A 25,538-nucleotide genomic window follows, 5' to 3' on the forward strand; every position below is an offset into this window, starting at 1 on the left:
GGGAGGGGTGGAAGGGGTCAACGGGCGGGAAGGGGGACAGCTGTAATACTTTCAACAATAAAGATAAATTAAAAAAATATAATAGCAATAAAATTTTTTTAAAAGTCTGAAATCCATTTTTTTCTTCCAAACCAGTTATTAAAAAGTGTTACATGTAAGATAATAATTTGAAAATCATATTTTAGAAATCTTAGCTTTTTATTTACCCTATCTGTTAAATGGGAGTAATAATACTTATCAGCCAAGAGATGCTGTTTGAGACAAATTGAGCCCACGAGCCCTATAGCTTATTTAGTAGTGGAAGCAGAATCTGAATCTAAGAATGCCTGCCTTTAGAGAACAAGTTCATTTCACTAAACTATATTGGAAAAATAGATATCACCTTACAGAAATTCTCATCTACTTTGATAGAACAAATTTAATCTTTTTAACAAGACTAGGGCTGGTCAATCCAAATGAGATTACAGTGGGAAGATACGTTAACAGTTCTGATATCATGTGCATAGAAGTATCTTGCGTGCTTAGCAATATATTCATGTTGTTCTCTTAAATGTAGAGAAAGAAACACTTAAAGTCATAATGGATTTGGTGTCAGAAAAAGTCCCTGTGTTATAGTCCTGGGGCAACTCAGTTGAGGAACAATTCTACCTTTGCTTCTCTTGACCCAATTTCATGTTCTTCATTAAATCAGCCAGTTATTTTCCTTCAATCCCCAAACCCTTCCACATAGTGGAATTGTAGCAAGATTGCATTTTTGTATGAGACTGAGAAAGCCCATGATAGTGAAACTGTTTTTCTGCAGCCATTGCCTACACAGTAAATAACAGGCTGTATGCTACAAACCCTCCCAGCGTTTGAACACTTGCCCAAAGCGACCCCTCCAGGTGCTCTTTAGCAGCCAAGAAATCAATCAGTGTAAAGCAACTTTAGCTCTCATTTCTCTCCTCTAGTGTTCCAAATGGGTTAGTAAAACTTTATGGTAATTGGCAACAAAGACAGTTGAACAACAGGAACACAGTCCTCATGGACTTTGTACCTGCTATCCTACAAAAATTTTCTTTGGCAGAATTTATAATAGTATTAATGCCAGGTATATGATGCATGCATTTGTTGATTTTTCTCAAACACTGTCTTCCGGGCATATAAAAATGAGAATAAACCTAACATCCTTGAGAAGCATATTCATAATAAGTTATGACTTGGAAAATGCGGTTTTCAAGTTTAATTGCCTCGTTCCCCTCTATAAATCTATAGTATCTTGCCGGCTGAGAGGGATAAATGGGAAATACGATTTGGGACTCATGGATCCAGTAAAAGAGGGAACGTGATATTTTGCCACCTACTTACCTTATTATAATTCTTTAAGGATTGATTAAGGAAATTCAACACAGTCTCCAATAACAGGAAGCTTCAGAAATGGAGTTTTTTGGTCAAATAAATGATCAGATTAAAATGAGCATTACTGAGTACGATCGTCTTGTTTTAACCTTAGTTTAGTTTTTGAAAAATTCTTTTTAAAAAACATACCCAACTGCATTTTTAAAAAGTCAAACTGGGGAAGGGAGAAGGGATGTAATATTGGTTGTGCCCCTCCTTTACGCTAGTCTTGAATTGAGGCAGTACTGTGGTATCTGTATTATCTCCCTTAATTCTCACGAACACACGCTAAGACATGTATTTTAATTATCTTTCAGACAACAAATATAAAGTTTAAAAAGATGAGGTGACACATATAGAGCAATAGGTGAAATTAGTTAATGGTGGGTTCAATGATTGAGAATTATATGTTACTTTTTGGTTTTCCTTTTGATTAACAACCATTTAACGTGTGAAAGCTACGACTAAATGTGTGCTGATCCCATCCCCATGGTTTTCTTGTAGGAAAGGAGATTTCTGTTTCACTCCCCAGGAGAGAAAAGAATGGGCAGAGTATTACCCTATGTTCTGTGCCCCGTTCATCATTTCCTCTGGACGGAGGAAACTGGGCATATGGTTCAGGCACATCTTATGTTTAAGGTGGGTAGGTCTTCAGATGACTAAGGGGGAAAACTTGTTTTAAGTCCCTAGGATTTCTTGCTTTGACATTGATTTTTCTCCCGTAAGTTGTTCCGCATATTTCTCTTAGGACATTTTATATACTTACGGGGTCCTCAATAACTGTGGGTTATATGAATCACTCAATGAATTAATACACTGACTAATAGAAAACAGAGCATTAACTTGAATATTTGCTATGGATTTGCAAAGTTTTGAAAATAAATTAATCAAAATATATTCAATTGTTTTTTCAGTTTACTTTTAGGCTAAACAAATTAGCCTTTATCAATCCTATGGCCGTTTTTTTGCAAGTGTGTTGAAAGGTGATTTAAGATGCCATAGTCTTCGACATTGGAGAAGGGACTATGAGCTGAGAAACAGCTTTATTTTTCTGTATGTTGTGCAGCTGTATGAATGGCAGCTAAGTACAACACCAGGCAGGCTTATTCTGCCATAAAAGAGCTCTATAGGTTTGGAGGTATAATAGTTTATTTCACAAAGCATTTTAATGATTTATGTATCACTTTGCTTTTCAAACATCACACCACCCATTTTATACAAGAATAATTCAGTCTTACTCAGAAGAGTATTTACACAGAAATGTCCTCTCCTTGTGTTATATAATAGTTGATATAAATTTTAATAACACAAAAGTGGCCTTATTATCTTAGGAGCTGAAGATCTATGCAATATAGCTTGTACAGAGTTTACCCGAAGAGATCATGGACACATGTAGGCCATTCAACATGACGGTTAAGACTAGAAAAGGCACTTTAGTTAACAGATAGGACAGTAGATAATTACTAGAAATTCAGATAAGTTGTCACATCAAAGATACATACCAGGAGTTGGCACAAAGTAGACACTTAATGAAATATTGTTGAATGAGTGAATCCAAGGCTAGCTTTGGTACAACCAGTACCAGTGTTAGGAGGTGTGAAAATAAATTTTAAAAATTTCATTTAAAATGAACTCAGAAAGCCCTGCAGAAGGAGCTCTCGCACACACAACCACTCACTATACCTTGCAGATTTTAGCAGGAGGAAGATTCTCTCCTTGCCTAGCAACAGCCCACCCAACAATAAACCACCACGACTCAGCCAACGGGAAGCCACTACACTTCAAACTCCTGTGTCTTCCAATGGCATCTTGTTTTTAATAGCCCCTCCCAGCTCCCCCTTTTCTCTATAAAGTAGCGTTCTCTTGATTTTGCCATAGCTTGTATGTCCCAAATTGCAATTCCTGAGTAGACCTATTTTGTGTAAAAATAACTGGCTGTTTTATTTTTAAAGTTAACAGAGGAAGAGCAAGCATGTCTCACTTGCATGCAGAGAGACTAATCAAAGAAAAAAAAAAATCCCCCCATCTGATGAAACCATTGGTGGCAATCTTAGCAGTGGATAACCACAGTTATCATAGAGGACTGGAGCGAAGTCAGGTAATCCAGGCATTAGCCCAAAATAAATTGTTAACTTCTGGTAAAATCTTAAGCTAAAACTGCACATTTTTAAGCTCTAGTTTTCTTATCTATAAAACAAAGGGAATATTAACTGTTGTGTTATCAGAGAATTCTCAGAAGCTTAAAATGAAACATTAGTGAAAACTTTTTTTAAATGAAAGAAATAATATTATTAAAACTGACCTGTGGTTGCCAGAGGACTGTTGGTTGTTAGCCTGCCTATAAAAATAAATGACATTAAAACAACAATTACATTTTAAACTGATTATTAGTTATTGATTGTATATTCTTCCTGTTTAACATTCAACTTGATAGTTTTTTAATTTACTGTGAATTATGAGTGTGTATTAACTTAAGAATATATCATTTGTATCTGGATCTAAGAATAAACCTTTTGTTTTCACTGATCTTTAGAATTGTAGAGTGGAGGTATTTAGATTTTTAAGTCATCTTTTATTTTGTAAGTAAAGAAGATGTTTTTAATTTTCAATAATAACTAGGATTCATTGATTTTGTAATGGCTGTAGATTTAAATGTTCTAGGTTAACCTGAGGTCATTTGAACTAGAAGCTTGGGATATGCTTAGAGAATTGGCTTCAGAGTCCAAAGGAATTGCTTTAAATCCCTGAGTTTGACACTTTAATAGCCGTGTGACTCTTTTTAAGTGGAAAAAGTATTACCTCTGTACAGGGTCATTTTGAGAATTAAATGAAGTACTATTTATAAAATATAGTACCTGGTCCAAGTAGATACTTAAAAAATAAATAGAGCTTTCAAATATTATAAAAATGGTCATGACTATAGAGAATACCAAGAGGAATATCTTTATGGTTTTATAATAAGTTTCACTTTAAAAATCATTTATATATAAATTTGATATTTGCAATGACCTTTGAAGTATTCAGAAAAATTGTATTAGTCATGATTTATGAGAAACAGGTTTTCAGAGGGGTAAAGAGATATAGACACTCACACCCATACACGTGTACATATGTATATAGAGCTTAAAATATGAGATTGGAAATGAATATCCTTGGCAGATATAGGTAGGCATTATGAAATCTGCCGTATTATAAATGACATTATTTCTTACCAAATGTATGCTTCTTACATTTTAATATAAAGACTAAATGTCTCAGAAAGAGCTACTAAAAAAAAAATAAAAATGAACACTTCCATAATGTCATGGAGTTTGATGGTCACCAAGATAGTTTTTAAAATGTCACAGTACTGACCTGAAGTTGTTGCAGGGCTCACCGTAGGGAAATCCTCCAAAGATGCTATAATAAAGTAAAATTGATTTAAAGCTTGGATTTATAATATGCATATATTACAAAACATTGAGTGCAGTTGGGATATTCATTCAAAGGGCACCTGATCCTTTAGAGTTCTGTCTTATCTTACCTCATGCTAAATGTTGCTAATATTATTTGATTGTGATACATTTGATGGATCTCCAGAATCTGTATATTCTCTCTAAAAAATTTGCCTATGCAAAAAGTTTGCTTTATTTTAATCACTGAATAAAAATATGTACTTATTCATCATAGTTATATAGAATAATTTATATTTAAGGTAACTAATATAACATTGTACACCAGATCTTGTCAGACCTAGAACCAATGATGTTGTACTGAAACTTATGGAAATCTTCAAAACAATCTTGCACCTAATGTCTGCTGGGAACTAAGTCCTGTCTAAGTATGGAGTGCTTTTCACATAAAAAATAGCTTTTTTTTTTCACCCTTTAACATGTTTAATAGTTTTAAAAATATATGGGTTTTTCTTTTCTTTTTTTTGCATGACAAATTTATGACAACAATGTAAGATATAAAAGGAACCAAAGCACATCTTATGAAAATCCTTCACCTAGTGAATTTGTTTTTATTCAACATTGTATTTATGGTGAGTTAAGTGAACATTCTCTTCTACTAACTAGGGTTTTTATTACAATATTTCTTCATTTCTGCCTTGTCTTGTTTCTACAATGATATGTGGTAGATTACTGCTGAGGAAGATGATACGATTTAGACCATGTTTCCACAAAGGAGATATTTTAATTTCCATTATATTTAATTATACAGTATGCTATGTAAAAATTCATAGCATTTGTAAAATTCTTAACCAATTTTAAAGATGTAATAAATTGGAAAATTCACATGATACAAGTGCGTATTAAACTTAAATATCTAAAAGTAAGCTTGGTATCATGTTTATAAAATTTATTAGCATAGTTTAACAAATGACATGTAACTTCAAGAGCATATCCTTGAGTTGATGTTGTGATATAGTTGATTGCATTCATGGTACTCATTCTAAGCTCAAATGATGTGGTTTTATTGAATAAATAAATATATTTAAAAACCACAAACTTCCCTCCCTCAAATAGCCCAACTTCAAGGAGTCATGAAAGTAAGCTTTAACACACCTGCCAGTTCATTTGCCATAGCAGACCTACAAAAACTGATGCCCATTCAAATACAGTAAGAAATCATCTTTCTAAAAGAAAATTGACTATTGAAAAAATCAGTCAACATTGTCAAAATGTAAAAAATCAGTCAAAGATAAAACCATTACAGACAAATTCTAATTTAATGGTTAAGAGCACAGATATTAGGGTCCAATCACCTGGGTCAGAAACCTTGATCCAATTCTAAATAGCTGTGTGATTTAAGTCAATTTACCAAAATTATCTATGTTAGTCTGCTCTGCAAAATGGGCATAGTGAACACATCATGTAATAAGATCAATATGAGGAGTAATTGTGTTGATAGGTAACGTATCTGTTCTAGCTAATAATAGTAGCAGTTTTCAGCACATCTATATCAGACAAAGATGTGGAACAGTCTTTGCTCCAGCAGGGGTGCCCCAGGGTACCAAACCCTCAGTAAAGATGCACTAAAAACATTAGCTGTCTTCTCACTGAACAGGTACCACAGGATGTATCAGGAGACTTAATGAAAGAGGAAACTGTTTGATGAACCAATGTTGTAAGGGAAAGCAAGCTCCACAATTTCAATTACAAAACTTAAACGAAAACAAAACAGAACAAAATAAAAAATTCTACATGGTTTTTTTATATTTGATTCAGGGGCAAACCTATATTGACTGATCTCATTCTGTAGCAAAACTGTTTTAACTGACATTAGGTTATTTGGAGTTTGCCTTTAGTCTACTTGATTTGGATATTTGTAGGTTAATTAGCTTTCTTACATCCTCAAATTTCTGAATTACAGAACATAATTGGCCCCAAGGTTTACACATAAGGGACTGTGGACCTGGATGGGCCTGGGTGATTTTTATTGCTCTCAACCACAGTATAATGCTTGTTGAATTGAATGGGGGCTGTCTAGAATGAAACAATTAGAATAAGCATTGATAGACATATAGTCTGCTATTATTTTTAACTTTTTCACCTCTGACTTGTTACTTTAAAATTATTTGTCATTTTGAAAATAAAGTTTTCTAATTATATAAATAAGTAACTAGGATGAATGAAACTCATTGACCTCTCATGTTTCTTGCTCTCTTTCTATTAAGTTCTCAATTTGAAACTGGACTTCCCACTTGACTTTGTCATCTAATAATGTCTATGACTCAGAAACTAGAGTGTCACTTTCTGATGAAGGGTTTCTAGAAATTTGGGGTGTGCTGGACTAATGCCAAGAATGTGATGAGAACCACAAACATTTATGCATGCCAATATTTTTAAAACCTTTTTGATATTTGATATTTTATAAACTTTCCCTCACTGTTGTATTTCTTCAAACATGGTTTCTCCGTATTTCACGTTTCTCAAAAAAATGTGTTACCTCAAGCAATAAGACATGTTCCTGAAGTCAAGGGTGATCCCATTGCTTCCTGGTATATCACTAGAATTTTAATTTCATAGCTTAATGATTCAAAGAAATCAAATAATGTTCACAGATACCTGTGATATTAATGCTGCTCAAATCAATATGGAAGTTGACCAGTTGGCTGGATTTATTTGCTTCAATGCCTCGAATCAGTTCTTCTTTTACATTTGCATCTGACACCCATTGGCCAAAGAAAAGGTCAAATAGGACTAAAACGGTGCCATTTCTGCAAAGCAAAAGGTGACATAAGAGGAAAGAGTCAGCCTTCTTCCAATGATTTGTGCTCAATTCACATAGGGTGTTTTTAAAATTCTCTGCAGTTGTTGCCTGTCACTTCTCATTACACCTGTGCAAGGTAGGCAATATCAAATATCATCTTTATTTTACAGATGGAAAATAAAAACTTTAAAAGACTAAATGTTATTTCCCCCCTCTCCCACCATGAACACAAGACAGGTCCAGAATTGGAGTCTGGGTTGTCTGAGTTCCACGTTAGCACACAAATTTCCAGGCCAGGCTGTTCCCCAGTCACTTGTGTCAAATTAAACCCAATCAAGTGGTTTCATGACATTTGCTCTTATTTTACTGGTTGAAGGAATGAGGAATGTGGATTTGTGATTTCTCACAGATAAGTTCTAAGTAGAGAAAAGTCTAAGGTAGTTTCACTGATTTCAGAGAAAATTTTCCTGTACAGTTTGTGAAGACCTGATAGCAAACTTATAATAACAAATTTATATCTACATTTCCTCTATTCTTAATAAAACAAAAATCCAAATATGCTCTATTTTAAGGGATCTAAAGAAGACAAGCATACCTGGATTATTGGGGATTAACAGGATGGTCATTCTTATTGTCCAGGATCAGGATTTATCTTGTCTACACCACCTCAGACCATCACGTTAGAGTTCAATTCTATAGCCTGAGTCACCTTCGTTTTTATTTTATTTCCTGCTCCCCAGCATGCACTTAAAAAGTTTTATTCACTGGTTATTTATTTACAGTTTAAAGAAACAAAAAAAATGGATACATTTTTGGCCCAATAAAGATACTTGAGAGATGTTTTTCCTCTCCTGCCTACCTTTCTATTTCCCTCACGCTATGCTTTCAAGATACAACCACTTGGGAGACAAACTTTAGCTCTGATTCTGTAGCTCTCAGGAAACTGGGGGATACTCAGGGTAAACTGGGAACCTTAAGAGCTAGACTAAGAAGAACCAAATTTTGCGTGATAGCTTTACTACTTCCAAAATTTAGGCAGTTATGCTCATATCCTTACGATATCTGAGTTAATGATCTTCTTGAAGGATTTCATCAACTCCAGAAGAGTTCTTTGTGTATCTGTCCTTATATCTATCTTGGTAGAACTTAGAATAAATGTTGTTTTTTCCCCTCCATGACTATATACAGCATCAAAAGATCCTAGTAGATCATCATCTCCACTTGGGAGTATATTCCTTCTTAATGCCTGAGCTACTGTTCAGGATCATAGTTTAACAGAAATGATTCCTTTCTATGTAGTTGTTTCTCCATTTCTGAAGTAAATGAGATTCTCTGATACAACAATTACACATTTCTCCTCTACTGAATAATTTAAAAGTCTTACAATGTTCAGCTTCCCAATTATTTGCTTAAATCATAGTAACCAAATCTTGCAAGCAACAGAGCTCCTTAGTAACTATTTAGTTCAGGGTTCCCCAAACTTACCCATACTTGAAATCACACGCTGTCCTTGATAAAGATACATTTTGTCACACACACTATTTTTATCTACTCTTCCACACTTGTTAATTTTTCCATACTGGCAATCCCTGATTTTATTTGAGAATAGCTCTGCATTTTCTCATAAAAGGTGATGACATGTCAATGACAGTTTTATTCATGGACATATGACCAGACCCTGGTCAATGGAATGTGAGGGGACGATGGTGGGAGACACCTGGAAAACTTTTTCATGTCTAATAAATAGTGGTTTATAGTGGACTATTGCTCCTATTTGTTGACACTATTATGTCTGCATGTGATTGCTGGAACTGCCACATCCCTCTTGGTACCACGAGGCAAGTTATGGTTGGCAAACTGATTATAGCAAAATAAAAAAGGAGAACACCTCAATTATCGATTATGTTACTGTGATTGTGCATCTGAATTAACCTCCGGTGAAACCTTCAGATTTCTTGTGATGTCCGAGGAGAAACACTCATTGTTTAAGGCACTTTTAGTTATGTGTTCTGTTCACTGCAGTTTATCCTAACTGCCATGCCCCTCTCAGGCCTCACCGCTTACGCATTTAAACAGAAGCTCCAGAAAAGGAAGGTTACTCTATTTTTGCACCTGATGTTGGTCCAATTGACATTTCAGTAACGAGGAGACTGAGGCTCAGAGTAATGTAGGCAGCTTTGCCTGGGCTTATACAGCTTATTAGTGTCAGGGACCCAGGGGCAGATGTGTCCCAGATGTGGTTTTATACAGTTTTCATCCCCACTCCCAGCACCGCCCCTGTTGATACCGTTATGAACTATTCGTGAAGGAGAGACGATGCAAACACATTTACCTGGATGCACATTTACAGTTATCTTGCATTTTTACCAGAGCTTTATAACCAAATAGATCAGGAAAACAGCTAGTTGTATTTGGGGTGGGGGTGGGGTTGGGAAATAGGTACTTCATAACCTCCACACTTCCAGGAGATAGAATCTCCCCTCTTCTCTCTTCCTCCCTCTCCCAGCCCCTTCCCTTCTCTCTTTCTCCCTTTTCTTCTGTCTCCCTCCCCACCCTCACCTCTCAGATAGTCAGGCAGACAGGATTAAATACGGTTAACAGAAAGTGAGAGTGAGCAAACCCGCTAATTTTTCTGCCTTTAATTCCACGCCGTCTCCTTCCCCTTGGTTGCACAGGAGTTTTAATTTAGACTAAATCTGAGTTTTCTCTTTATGTAATTTCAATGTGTTTAATTTGACTGAACACTTGCTTTAATTTTTTTTAAGGGAGTAGAAGAGGTGAGGTATTTTTGGTAGAGAAAGCACGAATCTGGACTTTTCCTTCACTGAGTTGAAAGTAACCAGATTAGTGCATCCTCAGGCATAAAACGTCTTTCTATGAAAGATGTGTTTTTTCCTGGTGAATTATGCATTGCACTTAATAATTTATGCTTTGCAAGAACAGGAGTTACAGATCCTACATCTACATATAGTTGTATTCTTTAAAATTTGTTTTCTTAGTGTAAATGTTGAGATAAGAGAGACATATAGGAGAAATCAGAAAAACCATAATAAACATTTGTGTTTCACCTAATGAGAACACTAAAGCTGTTATTTTAGTAGTTTAGCGATGATCTCTGTATCCCTGCTCTGAGACTGATTTTATTTATCGTGGTAAATGAGAATTCTTCCTTTAGGGAAATATAAAAGAAACAATGGCCATGTTCACTTCAGTTCCAGTGGAATATCTGAGTTTTTTTGTTTTGTTTTTTTAAAGCAGATAAATCCTATCATTGTACAGAGAGCCCATGTACAATAAGTCACACTTATCTCTTATTTTCCTTAATGACACGAATAACCTCTAGGGTTGCTGAGTAAACAAAAGTCTTTTCTTTGCTAACGCTGTGAGTCATCTGTGCTAAAGGGCAGAATAGGCCGCATATTGCCACAGAGGGGAAACAGCACTTTCCTAAAAGAACCAACTGCTAACCACTCCAAGCGAGTCAAAGCACTTTCCCTAAAGCAGAATCACAGAAAGTGTTCCCAGGGGGAGCCCACCACGGGCTTGACCTGCAGAGTGGCCACACACACACACACACACACACACACACACACACACACACACGAGCATGGGGTGCGAGTTTAATTACAATCTAACAAAAAGGAAAATAGGTATTTTAAAGGATTATCAGATGTATTTTTCACAATGAGTGTGGATAGTGTTATTTAGTTGAGACCTCAGTTATTTGTTTCTTGACTTCACCAACTGGAGTTCAAAATTCAGATAATTCGTAAAGCTAACTAGGAGTCTGCCACTTTTCCTGTGAGTGAAACATGCCATTTTATACGTGATTCTTTAAAGGAAACTTAAATGTTTGCTTGTTCCTTCCTTCCCTGCTTCTGGATTTCTTTTGCTATCTTTCGGTCTCCCAAAGTGCGTACCTACAGTGTATCTTACAGACATTCGCATAAAATTCCTTTGCATCCTTTGAAAACTCACTTCCAATTTAAAAGTAGTTCAGATAGAGCTAAGGGAAGTATTTTTGCACTGACAAGTATAGTATTTGAGAATCATAAAATATGTACAAGATTTAGGAATATATTGGCCTCCTACGTAGCTGTAAATAAGGAGAAAAAATTCCTCAGCTAAAATAATTTACAGTTTCAAATATAGCGACTTTAACATCCAGAGAAATAAAAAAAATTCTTATTTAATATTAAAGAAAATGCTGGGGTTTTGATAACCCACCAGACCTATATAGGAAAGTCTATATTCAGCAAAAAATATCCATCATATTATAATATGTGAACATGAAAAGTCCCATTAGGAAAACTATCCCAACAAACTCTGTGCTGGATATTGTGCTCTGCGCAGGTTTCGCCAGGCAGACCCTTGAAGGAGAGGTAGGTCCCTGAGATACCTCTCTTCAAGGAGCCTTAGCAGATTTGAGAAATAAATCTGAGTTGATGCTTTAATGCAGATCTCCACACTCAGTCCTCTACAACACTGGAAAGGAGAAATTAGTTCCACTCGCTTCATAGCCAAATAGCTTAAAGTTTAAAAAAATATATCTTTCATGCATGGTTTTACCCTCACAGAATAAAAATGGCATAAATATTTTAAAATAGCACTTGGAGAAAGACAAGTTAACCTTTCCTGAGAGTCCACACATCTGCGTCTAGTCCTGATATGGGGCAAATAAAAGAGGCTACTGTCAGAGATAATGGGCCTGGAAAACAGGAGTAGAAGCCTCTGCATTGCAGACAGGAATGAAGACAGGTGGGGACAGGGCTGGCTGGCTACTGGGCTGGGATGTCATGAACATGCAATGAGAACTAGTTTAGAATTCTTTTTTATTAAAATTCTAACAGAAAGTTAAACCCAAAGTAAGAGTATACTTATTTTTATGCCTATAAAACATGGGTTAAAAGAAAACATGTAACATCTAACACAGTACTCAATATATCAAAACTGGGCATTCAATAAATGGCTCATTCATTTGCCAGGACTTTATAGAGCACATACTCTGAGCCAGACATTAACTAGATCCTGAAAATACAGATATCAAAGATACATTGTGTGCCCTGAGGAAGCTCATAGTCTAGTAGGAAGACAGGCAAACTGACACATTACAGTCTGGGGATTGTTACTTTAGATGTAGGTACAATTTGCTAACCTGGACTAGATTTGCAGGTAGGCATCCCCTGAGGAGGTGCCATGGACCGGTTATTAATGGCATGGAAGGATGAATCCTAAGGAGATGTGCAATGCTTAATAAAAAAGAAGTGCAGGTCCAGGCAGTGGAAAAGTAAGCAGGATGCTTTGGGGGCACACAGGTAACACTGCAGGACTGGTGGTGACACCTGTGCGGGGGTGGGATGGAGAAACAGAAGGAAGCAGTGAGTGTCTGGGACAAGAGCCCACAGGGTACCTGCATCTAGGATAACGACACTGGAAACAGTCATCAGGTATTTGAAAGACTGAGGTATGGAAATAGAGACACATTTATCCTATTAAAATATTAATAACCTACCACTAGGATCAGTGGGTGAGAGCCAGAGAAATAAAGACTTGGTTGAGAACATGAAATAATTTTCTGGCAACTGAAGTTATAAAGAAAAGCAAAACACAGTAATCACGATGATGTTCACAGGGACATGGCACATGGGTTCCTAATTTTTATCGGATATCCTTCATGAGGGAGCTGCTTAAGCAGTAGGAATCTCTTTCTTTTGGTGAATGAGAATGAACTTCCTTCCGGCTGTGGGGATTCCAGGCCAGGGCAGGCAAGCAAGGGCCCGGCCGCGGGTTCAAACCTTTCTTTCTCCTGCATCCTTATGACACGGACTGCGCAGGGGTGGGGGGCGGGGGGGCAAAAGGAGGCTGACAGTTGCCTTGGGACTTTCTTTTGCGTCAATAAAGCTATTGTAATAATGACAACCCACATGCCTTTTTCCACATGAACAACTGTAAACCTGCTGTTGCCTAAACGATAGTCGGATCAAAGTAGAATGAATGACTATTTACGTTTTATAGGCGGTGACTTGGTGGTGTCATGAAAACATACGATGAGGCCCCTGCTCTCTGGTCTGGGACTCATATTGTGATTTCATTTGAAATTGTGGGCTGGGGGCTCTCTCAATGTGCAGCTTCCCTGCCTGCGATGACTACCTTCAACTGCAGGGCACCCGCAGCCCAAAAGCTAACACTCATTTACCTCCACGGTGGACGAATACGTGAGCTGGACATTTGTAACTGGGGGGTGTTGCCGTCAGCCCCCCTTGCTTAAGTGCTTAAATGGAGCACGGCAGGTCCCCCAGGCTTGTCCTGCCTTTCGCTGCCTGGCCTCCCTCCTGTCCCAGGCTTGCTACCTTCCATTTTATTTCTGTAGAAAGGAGAAGTGTTCTCTATTTTTAAAAAAATGGAATTCCCTCTCTTGGACCTTTCCCCTATTAACTTACTTGTATAGATTCTCACTGGCATCATACTTTCCTGCCGATTTATATCTTTATTTCTCAGGCCTTTTGGTTAGTTTGCAGCGAGGGGAACTCCTGATACAAGTATCCATAGTGGAATTATATCACCATCCTATTCATCTAAAAGTCATTCATTATTGAGCACTCACTTTATTCTAGATGCAGTCTTATGCTCTCTGGACTCAAATAAATAGGTCCCTTCTCTCTTATGATGTAAAATGTAAGTGAAGTGTAATAAGCAGGCTTCTTCCACACATTCATAGCAAGTCAGGCACCGTGTTTGTATCTCGCACATTCAGCCTCAGCCTTCTCCTTGTGTCTCTGTAGGATTTTACCCTCAGGAGTAACATGAGGTCCATCACTCAGTTATTTTTATTATTTGCTACTAGTATGAAAGTTTATCAGTCCTCATAACAATGTTGAAAATTTAGAATATTCCTTTCCTCCTCAAAGTAGTGACATTATTTTATAAATATCAGCACATCAGTCATTATTTTGTGATTCTGGATAGAAAAATTTTGAGCTGTACTCACTCAAATTGTAAAACTCTTGAGTTTTTATATTCATTTTTCAGGTCACTTGATTGAAAGATCTCATCTATCTAAAAAAAGAGAGTTATAAAAAGCATATTAAATTTAAGATTTAAACTTTTGTTTAAACATTTAAATAATAATCTTTATGTTCTGCTTAGAGCTGGGTTAGGATCAATTTCCTTCTCTGTGGTGATGAAGCTTAAGCACCCTGGGCATATTACATTCATTTACTAATATTTTCAAAGTAAGAAAACAGGATCTATGTATCTTTTGGCAAGTAGTTAGTGAAACCATGTCATGAAGTTTTAAACCAGCTGAAGAGAAACAGCCTCTTACCATTTGCTGAAGGTCAAAAGCAAGAACTTTGAAATCCACTGAGAGTTTGTCTTGCAAATTAAGATTGTATGTAGCTCCTGATGTGATTTTCAGTATCCCTCTGGCTTTATACCTTTTTCCAGATACTGCCTCAAATAAAATAATAAGAAATAAAACGCTTAAAATGTGAATTATAAGAGAGAACATGCACATTCTGGTTAAGACATAAATTTCTTACTTCATGTGTTCGCACTGTAGTTTTGTTTTTTGCTTTTTCTTTGCGGCCTTCGCGTTTCAAAACCAGCTGATTTTTTCCCTATCTGGTTGTTTTAAAAGATTAAAAATTAAACTTCTTCTCTGGCCTATTTTTTTTTTTTCTTTTCTGTTCTTTGAAGTCTAATCCACACCCCACATTTCCAAGCTTTTCTTCACTGTTGAGATTCTTGTTGGAAAATACAGGGATGATCAACTTCCACCAATTATGATACTGATTCGGGGAAACATGGTGAGAGCTGGACCATTAAAAGTTCTGTAGCTGCTTTCACTTACTTCTGGAACATCTAGCATCCAGGAGCACTGCTGATTTTCTGCATGAGGACTGCTGTGCAGATTTCAGTGTGTGAGTTACTTTGAAACACAGCTTTGAAGCTACTTCTTTCATTCTCATAATTATAAAATTGGCATGTATGACTCTTTGCCATTAGATGGTGGGTATCATTATTAGGGAAGTTATTAAGAATGCTGCAGAAAATAAATTATCTCAATATTTTAAAATGTAAGGAAAAAGCTAACAAATTGAGTATAAACATGGGTACTAAAATGTGCCATTAAGTCCTGCATAATTGCCCAATAGACATATGAAAAAATGCTCAAAAAATTCCTCAAAAAATTAAAAATGGAACTGCCTTTTGACCCTGTGATCTTACTTCTGGGAATATATCCTAAAAATCCTGAAACACCAGTTAGAAAGAAATTACGCACCCCTATGTTCATAGCAGCACAATTTACAATAGCTAAGATCTGGAAACAGCCCAAGTGCCCGTCAGTAGATGAGCGGATAAAAAAAAAAAAAAAGCTTGGTACATCTACACCATGGAATACCATGCAGCTGTAAAAAAGAACGACCTCTTAACCTTTGTGACAGTGTGGATGGACCAGGAGAGGATTATGCTAAGTGCAATAAGTCAGTCAGAGAAAGACAAGTACCATATGATCTCACTAATATGTGGAATCTAATGAACAAAATAAACTGATGAAGAAAATGGAACCAGAAACATGGATACATGGAACAGACTGGCTGGTGCCTGAGGGGAGGAGGTGGGGGTGACTGGATAAAGAAGGTGAAGGGATTAGCTAAAGAACATATATGCATGCACCACGGACAAAGACAATAGTGTGGTGAAGGCCAAGGGATGGGGAGGTGGGGGGGGGATGGAGGTGGGCAAAGGGGGGCAAAAAGGGGGACACCTACAATAAAGTCAACATTTAAGTTTTCTAACAAAAAAGTCCTGCATAATGCCTTTATCAGAATATTTTCTTTGCTATATATTCATATTTAAAATGAATCATTTCAACTAAAATATGTGATAGCAATGATACATAATTCTCACATTGACCTGGTGTGACAAGATGCTATTTTGTCTCTTCCTTGATGGGTAAACTGGAGTTTAGATTCACTAAGAAAAATTCCCAAACTAATAGAGGTTGTAAGTGACAGATATGAAATTTGGGCACAGAACTGACTGACTCTAGGAGCCAGAATCTGTTATATATTTACAATAAACTTCCCAGTTCAGAGAAAACACTAGAAATAATATTTCAAACAATAAACCTGCATTGAGTTTAAATAGTTTTCATTGCATAATTGATATAACATATATTATTTATGCTATTTTGTTTTTTTAATACTCAAAATTACATTTCGATTTGCATGCTTAAATGTGAAAGACAAGGGAAAACATACAGGAAAAGACAAGAAAATCTGTCATGAATTGGAGACTAAGGAAGCATGATAACTGAACCTTATGTAGGAATCTGCATTGGGTCCTCAACAATAAAGACATTAATGGAAAAACTGGTGGAACTGAAATAAAGTGTGCAGTTTAGTTAATTATATTGCACCAACGTTAATTTCTTGGCCACAACCTTTGTGCTATGAACACACAAGATCCTGACATTAGGGGCAGCTGGGCAATGGTTATGTAAACTCAACCATTTTTGCAACCTTTTTGTAAGTCTAAAATGATCTCCAGTACAAAGTAAAACAATGTGTGTTAAAAGTAGTATGTCTTACGTCTTCTTGTGTTTTGTTATCACTTTAACTTGAATCCTTTTTTATATTAAGTTGCTCAGTATTAAATCACATTCACATTTACAAATATTTATTTTCTACTTTACTTAGAAGATAACTTACTTTTGTTTCTTTCTTGAGATCTAAGGGTCCAATGGACTTTTAAATGATTACATATCCTTGAAGTTATTTACAGTGTTTAAACAAGACCAAAGTAGCTGCTTTCCTATAAGTCTAAGAGAACCTCTATAATTTGTTTAATTGTTCATATAAAATATAAGCAAGATCTCTTTTGCTTTAAAATGTGTCCCTCACATATGGCTGTAGTATTTAAATAAACTAGTGATTATATTGGAATTATTTTGTAAAACTATAAATTATATTTATTACATTTTACTTAAACTTATCTACTAGAGGAAAACAGCTAACTCAAAGACTGAGCATTTTCTTAGTAAAACCCAACTGAAAAGGTTTTTACCTTGTGAGTTTTCAAAAAAAAAATTAATATGACCCTATATACAATAATTCATAATTTAAAAACTGTAAAAATTTTCTCAGAAAAAATGAACCTAATACTCAGGTTATTGCTATGCTGTTGATATTTTTAAGTTTACCATATAAATGAGTAAATAGCATATAAGAGCTTAAGTCTTAGAGTTGGATTGTCTAGTTTGGAATCTTCCACTACCTAGTAATGATGCAAATTTAATCAAGTGACCTAAATTCTCTGTCTCTGATTCATCGCCTATGAAATGAGGGTAACTCATAGGTTTGTTGAATACTTTTGAAGAGCCTTGAAAGGTTGTTGGTACATATAATTTAGCTCTAATAGTTACGTCTTTTTTTTTTCTTTTTTTCTGTTAACTGCAATTTGCTACTCGGGCAGCTTCAGATCTTTATAATTCTACATTTACACACATTCTCTTATTTTGTTGTAATTAAAACTGTTAGCCTAGTAAGAGAATAAAGACATCATTCTCTAGAAATAAAGACTACTTTTCTTTAACATTGTTTATCAATTTTTTTAATTTTACAAACGTTGTGTAGTCAACAAACGTTTTAAAATATTTATGATTTGAATTATATCAGAATTAACCCACAGGCCATAAAACCTACTTTGTTATGTGTTGAAACTAAGAAATATGCTTAACATTTTTAACTTAGCTCCATGTTTGAATTCTGAGTTAAGTTTCAAATTGTAGACCAACTGATTTTTCTAACATTCTACGAAGCGAACTACAGCAAAGCATCTGAGTGCAACATAAATATCTTGTCATGAAGCACAGCAATGAATACAACACGCTGACCGATAGCTGAGGTGCCAGGGGCGCACCCCTCTGAGCCTTCGTAGCCAGCTCCCGGGACTCACCTGTCTCTGATTCCTTGATTGCCAGCCAGGACACTGCAATTAGCGCAGCACAGAGAACCACCAAAATGACAATGAGAGCCCCGAACACAATTTCATAGGTGCTGAGGCGCTGGGGCCTGGAAGTTCTATTTGACACCATGTTTGGCTTTGGAAGAGTCACTCATCTAACCGCCGTGAGAGAGTATAGAATCCTGCACCAGCTGACGAGAAAAATCTCTTAAGTTTTCAGAAAAGATTTGGAAAGCAACAACGTCAGTCTACACTAGTCTTACTAGCCGGTATAAACACAGCTGTGTGTGCCCGAAGGGCAACATATGCCTCTCTGCATTAAGTAGATTTTAAAGGGAAGTTAATGTTTAAGAAGTTGTAAATGAGCAGAGATACCTAGAGTTGTAAATGTTAGTTATCTGAACAGGCCATTTGCTGAGATGAATGACACTAAAAGCATGTTGTAAACAAAAATGCCACTTTATCATTTTGAAAACCATTAGGAAAAACATAAAATTCATGCTGGACAAATTAGTCATTAGGCACATGCATTTGATATTTGTAGAGAGTTCCTAAGAGATCAACAGTCTATACTCTGACTCAGGTCATGATTAAGGCATTTCTCCTGTTCAACGCAGGTGTAGACATTCTAAAAATAACTTTTATGCAGAAGTATATAGAAAGCCTAACTTATGTATTAATATCTACATCCTCTCTCTGTATTTTATATATATATGTGTGTGTGTATATATATTTTTTTTATAATTTATTATTGAAACCATCACAAATTTTGTAATCTCCACGATATCACCCAGGTGGAATTATGCAATGTAAGGCAGTATTGATTTAACCTAAAGGAAAGTCCACATAAATGAGGCATCAAATGGCTACTCTTTATGGCTTCGTACAGTTATCAATGAATGGGAGCAGCTGCTGTGAGAAGAATAAAGCATTTGTTTCTATTTTAAGAAAGTGTTCTAGGTAGGGAAGGTATTGCTCCCTCGCCCTGGACTTTATCTCAGTAAACATTCCAGTTATAACAAGAGAACAGGTTATGGTACTTAACAGGTGACTGTAGACCTACGCTTTCTGGGGATATCAAGACCCTTTTCCGACAAGTCAAGTACCGCTTGTCATTGGAACTTCCACAGCTTGACTAGCAATGAACGTAGAATCCAAAACGAAACTCAGGGTGGGGCACAAGTAGATCAACAGTTTTCATATGGAAAATAATAAAATAAGAAAAAAGAATACAAGTATAAACTCGACTTTTGCCCCACCCTGTAAATAAAACCTAACCCATTTGCCTTTTGTTCTGATAATGAAGTCCTAGGTCAGAGGCCCTTAATACACTGAAATTGTGGCGTATCATAATTGGCTAAAATGAGCAATCGCTGCTTTTGTTCCTTCTTTAACACTGAAGGAAGAGAATGGAACATTGCAGTCTAAAATCCTCGCTCATGAAAAGTAGAATATAAATTTTAAAATGTCTGTTATGGGATATAGTTATTCTTTTTATTTAACTGAACTAATGCTAATTGTATTATTAGCACTTTAAAATATACATGAAATGAGAGATACCACTGGTGGAGTCGGGAGAGGGTTATTTTACTTCTGTTCTGGCAGACGGTTCCACTAACAGACCAGGCCCTTAGATAAAATTGAAACCTGGAGAGTGACCCTTGAATCTGGGGGGCCAAAAAGATGACAGCACAATCACTGTTTTCTTCATTACAGCTGATGCAGTTGCAACTACTTTTTGGGAAATCAAGAAGTTTATTATATTTCTTTGGAATATTTATAAGGGCAGGAGAAGATAGCAAAATGAATTCACGTGTCCTGCTCCAAGCACAGGGTAATAATATATTAAATATAAGATTGAAAACTAAAAATTATATAGCTGGGTTCAGAAATAAAATCAGCATATATGTTATCAATTCCCCTCAAATTGTTTTGAGTGTATTTATCATGTTCAAATAAATGAGTAGAAGAATAGCTTTCTTTTAAAACATGCAATTTATGAAAGACCTACAGAAAGCAAACAAACTGGTTAATGTTGCCTGAATGCCCAGAGAGTTCTTTTTTCATACTTGAGAGTCAATAGAGAGTAATTTGACATTGATTATTCTGAACCGGGTTTTCTTGAAGTGTGGGATAACTTTTTCATTTTCCTCTTCACCTACAAATTATAATTTCTTTATTAAAGTTTTGAATTTGGTTGTTCAGTTTACTGGATGTCTTACTGGGGCTGGGATCCAATCTTCCTTAGGTTGGACTCTCTCGGTCATTCTTTATGTCTATACTTTTCTCCTAATTGTCACAATGTCTCTAACTACCGCATACCTTTTAATTATATGCAATGTTCAACGTTGCTTTCTGTTCTCCGCTGCTTCTAATATATTGACTATTTGTATAATGCTGCTGATTCAGGTTGCAACTGATTCTCTTAATTATAAATAATCATCTTGTTTTAATCTAATTCTATTACCTTATTAGTGAGTTCTTATTGTCCTGAACTTATTTTCTTATTAACATATTTCATAATAAGTAGAAATGTAGAAAAATTTCCTTTGGTTAAATTTACTTCTAGAATAAGTTTTTTGGCAGCATTTCATATATTATTATCTTTCTTCTTGCCCTCCCTTCCTTTGTTGCTTCCTTCCTTTTGAGATATATTTACATGGCTTCCACTTCGTGAATCCGTATAGCTTTCCCATGGTTTTCCAATAGAGCTGGTGAATTCTTGCATTTGTATAAACTACAGTTTGAGAAATGCATGCTGGCGCTTTTTACTTTTCTGTAAACTGTGGGCTGGGGGAAGGTGGTGAGGAAGGGCAAGCTCATGTGAGGCTACATCCAGCCTGTGAATGAGTGTCCCCATTCCTTCCCCTCTTCTGCAATTTTGTTAAACACCCTGCAGCAAGGTTCCCTTGTACTGACGTGGGTTGATTCTGTCTGAGAATGTGTGTGGGATGCCACCGTGCTGCGTAATCTTCCCTCCGAGTTGATGAGCAGCATTGAGAAAAATCACAGGCCCCTGTGTCTTATTTACGCTGAGAGCCCCTTGTAGGCACTGACCGCTAGGGGTTGCTAGACCCGAGATGCTTCCTGAGGCTGCCTACTCACTAATTCAGCCTGCTTTCCCACAAGTTGCAAGGTATTAATAAAAATTAAAACTTTTTTGGTTTCTTATCAGCATTGTAATGGGGCGGAGAGGGTTTGTAAGTGAGTAATAGAAAAAAGAGCCATATTGAGTCTCTTAATATTCTTGTATTGAACAGAGTTTGTGCCATGAACTTTGTTTTTATTGTTGTTCCTTTTTGTTTTGTTTGTGCTTTTAGTTTTTTCTGCCGGTGAATTTTTGATGAGCTTATAACTAATCTATTAGTCATTTAATTAGATTCTAGAGAATGATGTTTTAAACTTCAGTTTCAATTCAGACTTCACCCCCAAATCCATCTAATATCATTTCTGACCTAAAGGCAACGTCAATTTTATTCCACTAAAACTTTACCCGGAGATTCATTTAGATGTTATATTAAAGCTTCCTGGCTCTGAAAATGTCTGAGTAGACAATATACTTAATTCATTTGTGTAAAAATATTTTCAACTATTGCAAAAGTTCAGAAATAGCTGAAGTGAAACTGATGAGTCAGTGAGGTAGTAATTAGTAAAAGTTTACTGTGCGCACACCAGAGAGACAGTTTGCAAAGTGGGAGCACTCAAACCACAACCTGGAGAGGGCTCAGGGGCACATCATCATAAAGCAGTGTACACAGGGAGGGAGCAGCAACTGCTTACTCTTCACAGTGATTGGCTGTAATATTAGAATTTTCAGGGCTTACCTCATATTGACCTTGGGAAACAGTTCATGTTTTGCTTACGATTTCCGGAGGCATAAGCAAGAAATGGTCCAGGTTAAGTCGGTCTTGCAAAACTAGCTAAATTAAGTTTTGTTTGTATGGCTGAAATGATTAGTCTGTTCAGGGAATTTCCAAGGCTGGGGTCTGTTTTTTATTGTAACAGCTGAATACTATTTTATAGAAGGATACATGGAAACAAAATAAACAGATTACAAATCCTTTGAATGGATAGCAGTCTCTTGCATTGTCTAACAAGAGTTGGATTCCTCTACTACTTTTGGGTTCATGGTAAAGAAAGCCCTGTGTATGGCTACATAGTGGAATATTCTGTTCAAAATTAATTGCACAACCGCACTCCTTGAGTTGTTAGTGTGTATTGTCCTGTGGAGAAGGTGGTGCCCTGCGGTGGGAAAAGCATTAGATGAGTAGACCTTAGACCCTCCTTTCCATATAGACATTGACCCTTCCTCTACAACCGTGGGCATTTCACCAGCTCTTTTTGAGTTTCAGTTTTCTCACCTGGAGAACAAAGTTTTTGATCAAATCACTTTCATTTCTAAAATTTCATGACTTTATGATTTCCGTGGTCCCTTCCAAAGGAAAGAACATGATTTATGTCTCTTCACATTAACAAGCCTTTCTTCCCTAGGTTTCCTTCAGATATCCACCCCAGCAATCGGCTGTGCGAGACAATGTCTTTTATGACATTTCCTTAAGATCTTTTCCTTCCTGCCTGTGACTGACCTTGCCTTCTCCTTGGCTTCGTTTTACGCTCCTTCTGTCTGACCGCAGGAAAACCCTGTTTACTTTCCCAGGGCTAATGCAAATGCACTGGGATGCCCCTCATTCTTTGTTCCCCACCCACAGGGGGCCTCTTACCTGGCCCTATGAAAGCCGCTCTCCACAAGCCCAGATCCCTAATCTACTTTTGTCTGTAAAGTAGATTATGAAACTTTTGAATAAAAGGTATTATACCAGAACCATACTGAACTACGTAGCACTTAACTGTCTGGAAGGAGAAATCTCTGTTCATGGTGGTATTCAAAAATAGACCTGTATTTCAGGAAAGAAAAATGAACTAGGTTGGGAGAGATTGGTTTTTCCTACTAGGGGGTTACCACACTTTTTATAGCGTCTTAGTTGGTTAGTAGGGAGCTTTGAAAAAATATCAGCATGGTCCTCCCTGTCAGCTGCTAGTTTAGGTCATTTTCAAAGAAACCCCCTATATACACAGAATTCTAACCAATTCACAACCGCATGATTTTATATTGTTGCGCCAGCTGAATCTGTAGCTCAGGCGGGATTTATCTTCTCACTATGTTACTTTTTAACTTTAATCATCTGAGTGCCTCGGGGTCAAAATATTTTTTTTATGTTGAACGAGAGGCTGCCTATTTGTCAAGTTTTCCCAGGGCTCCTTTGTCTAATTGTCCTGCTATCATCACCAAAGTATTGTATCAACTTGGCTTTTTCCACCCAACAGGTTTCTCACATAGCATGCTTAGTTTTCACTGCCTTATCATTAGAGTTCCAGAAAGCTCATCTTTTCTTTCCTCACAGAAAGAATAAAGATAAGATACAATTAAAAGGTCACATAGTTAGGGAAATGAAAGTTTCCTGACCTGGTCTAGGCCTCAAAATTCCCAAGTGAAGATCTGCACTTTGTTTTGATGACTACGTCTCCTTAGACACCACCTGGATAAATCCACTGGAAAACATTTTTATTAGGTAAACGCATAGCTTCTTTATATGACTGTTGTGTGCTTCTTCTGTATTATTAAGAGTATCAGTTCTTACATGAAATTGGACAGGTATGTAGAGTGCTTTTGGATAAATAATGTTCTACCATAACCAGAATTATGTGTTTAATGCTGCTACTGTGACTGCTAAAAGTTGGGAATAAAGATTTAAAATAAAGTAACTCCCAGTAACCAGAAATGTAGCTTTATTTTTAAGTCATTGTTTAAGGACTGTGGAGTTAACGATAGAGGCCTGAGCTTGGTGAAAAGTTGGTTAGCCACAAGGAATTAAACAAGATAATAAGATGTTAAGTTACATTTCTTACCTCGGCTCCTTGGAGAGATTGTTTAGAAGTAAGAAAACTTTCATGTGAACATAATTGTGGTGGAGACCATTCTTTCGTCCCTCTTTATGGTGATGGGGTGCCCTGAGTGTTACCTGTGGGCCACCAGCAACAGCCCCTGGCTTTCAAGCTTTTTTTTTTTTTTCAGTTTAGTGGCCATATGATTGGGATCGGGAACAATGGGATGTGCAGAAAGAGATGTGTGCAACCCCTGGATCATCTCTGTAAGGAAGCTTGCTGAAATGCTTTGCTTTTCTTCTGAAGGCTATAAAACCAGCAAAAGCTACTTAGCAGGTGTTTGTTGTGAAGGGTGGAGCCCAGCCAGGTGCTCTGCCTTTCGTATCTGCACCATTATGTAAGAGTAAGACAAACATCTGTTTTATTTAACCAGCTTATTACTTCTCTACCTCGCTTTGACAGTAGTTTCTTTCCCCTTACCCATGGTTTCTCTTCCCAGGTGTCAGTCACCCAGGGTCACCATCCTCCAAAAATATTAAATGAAAAATTCCAGAATTAAACAATTCATGCTTTAAGTTGCGTGCTGTTCTGAGTAGCATGATGATATCTCATGTCTTTCCCCTTCATTCTGCCCAGAACAGGAATCACCCCTTTGTCCAGAATAACCTTGCTGTCTGCCCATCTACTAGTCACTTAGTAGCTGTCTCAGTTATCAGATCACCTGTCGTTAGATAGCTGTGCTTGTGCTCAAGCTACCCTTAGTTTCCTTAATAATGGCCCTAAAGCCATTCATATAACTTTTATTATAGAAGATTATTATAATTGTTTTATTTTCTTATTTGTTTTTGTTAATCTCTTACTGTGCTTAATTTATAAATTAAACTTTATCATAGATCTGTATATATAAGAAAAAACATACTATACATAGGGTCCCATACTATTTGAGATTTTAGGCATCCACTGGGGCTCTTGGGATGTATCCCTTATGGATAAAAGTATCTGGGGGGGTGGATATTATACAGAAAAACTGTAACTATGAGTCGTGATAAAGAATTTAAATCTAACTAATGATGCACTTTAAAAAAATTAAAAATAACTTTTTTAGATAAGTG

General features: G+C 36.5%; 1 protein-coding gene across 2 annotated transcripts in view; it reads right to left on the bottom strand.

Moving 5' to 3' along the window:
- Positions 1-18,673, bottom strand: part of TMPRSS15 (transmembrane serine protease 15) — a 92,038-nt gene extending 73,365 nt beyond the window's left edge. The window contains exons 1-7 of one of the 2 annotated variants that reach the window (XM_087817926.1): positions 18,535-18,673; positions 18,002-18,003; positions 14,897-15,025; positions 14,561-14,628; positions 7,428-7,579; positions 4,732-4,776; positions 3,680-3,715 (exon numbers count right to left, since the gene is read on the bottom strand). In XM_087817926.1, the coding sequence (XP_087674052.1) occupies positions 3,680-3,715; positions 4,732-4,776; positions 7,428-7,579; positions 14,561-14,628; positions 14,897-15,025; positions 18,002-18,003; positions 18,535-18,673 (571 nt within the window). Of the gene's footprint in view, positions 1-3,679; positions 3,716-4,731; positions 4,777-7,427; positions 7,580-14,560; positions 14,629-14,896; positions 15,026-18,001; positions 18,004-18,498; positions 18,501-18,534 lie in introns of both variants that reach the window. The other variant, XM_087817927.1, reaches the window with a different exon arrangement.
- Between the last annotated feature and the right edge of the window lie 6,865 nt (positions 18,674-25,538).

This window comes from Miniopterus natalensis, chromosome 6, assembly GCF_054644295.1.
Source record: "Miniopterus natalensis isolate mMinNat1 chromosome 6, mMinNat1.hap1, whole genome shotgun sequence".
In the NCBI taxonomy this organism is placed as follows: Eukaryota; Metazoa; Chordata; class Mammalia; order Chiroptera; family Miniopteridae; genus Miniopterus; species Miniopterus natalensis.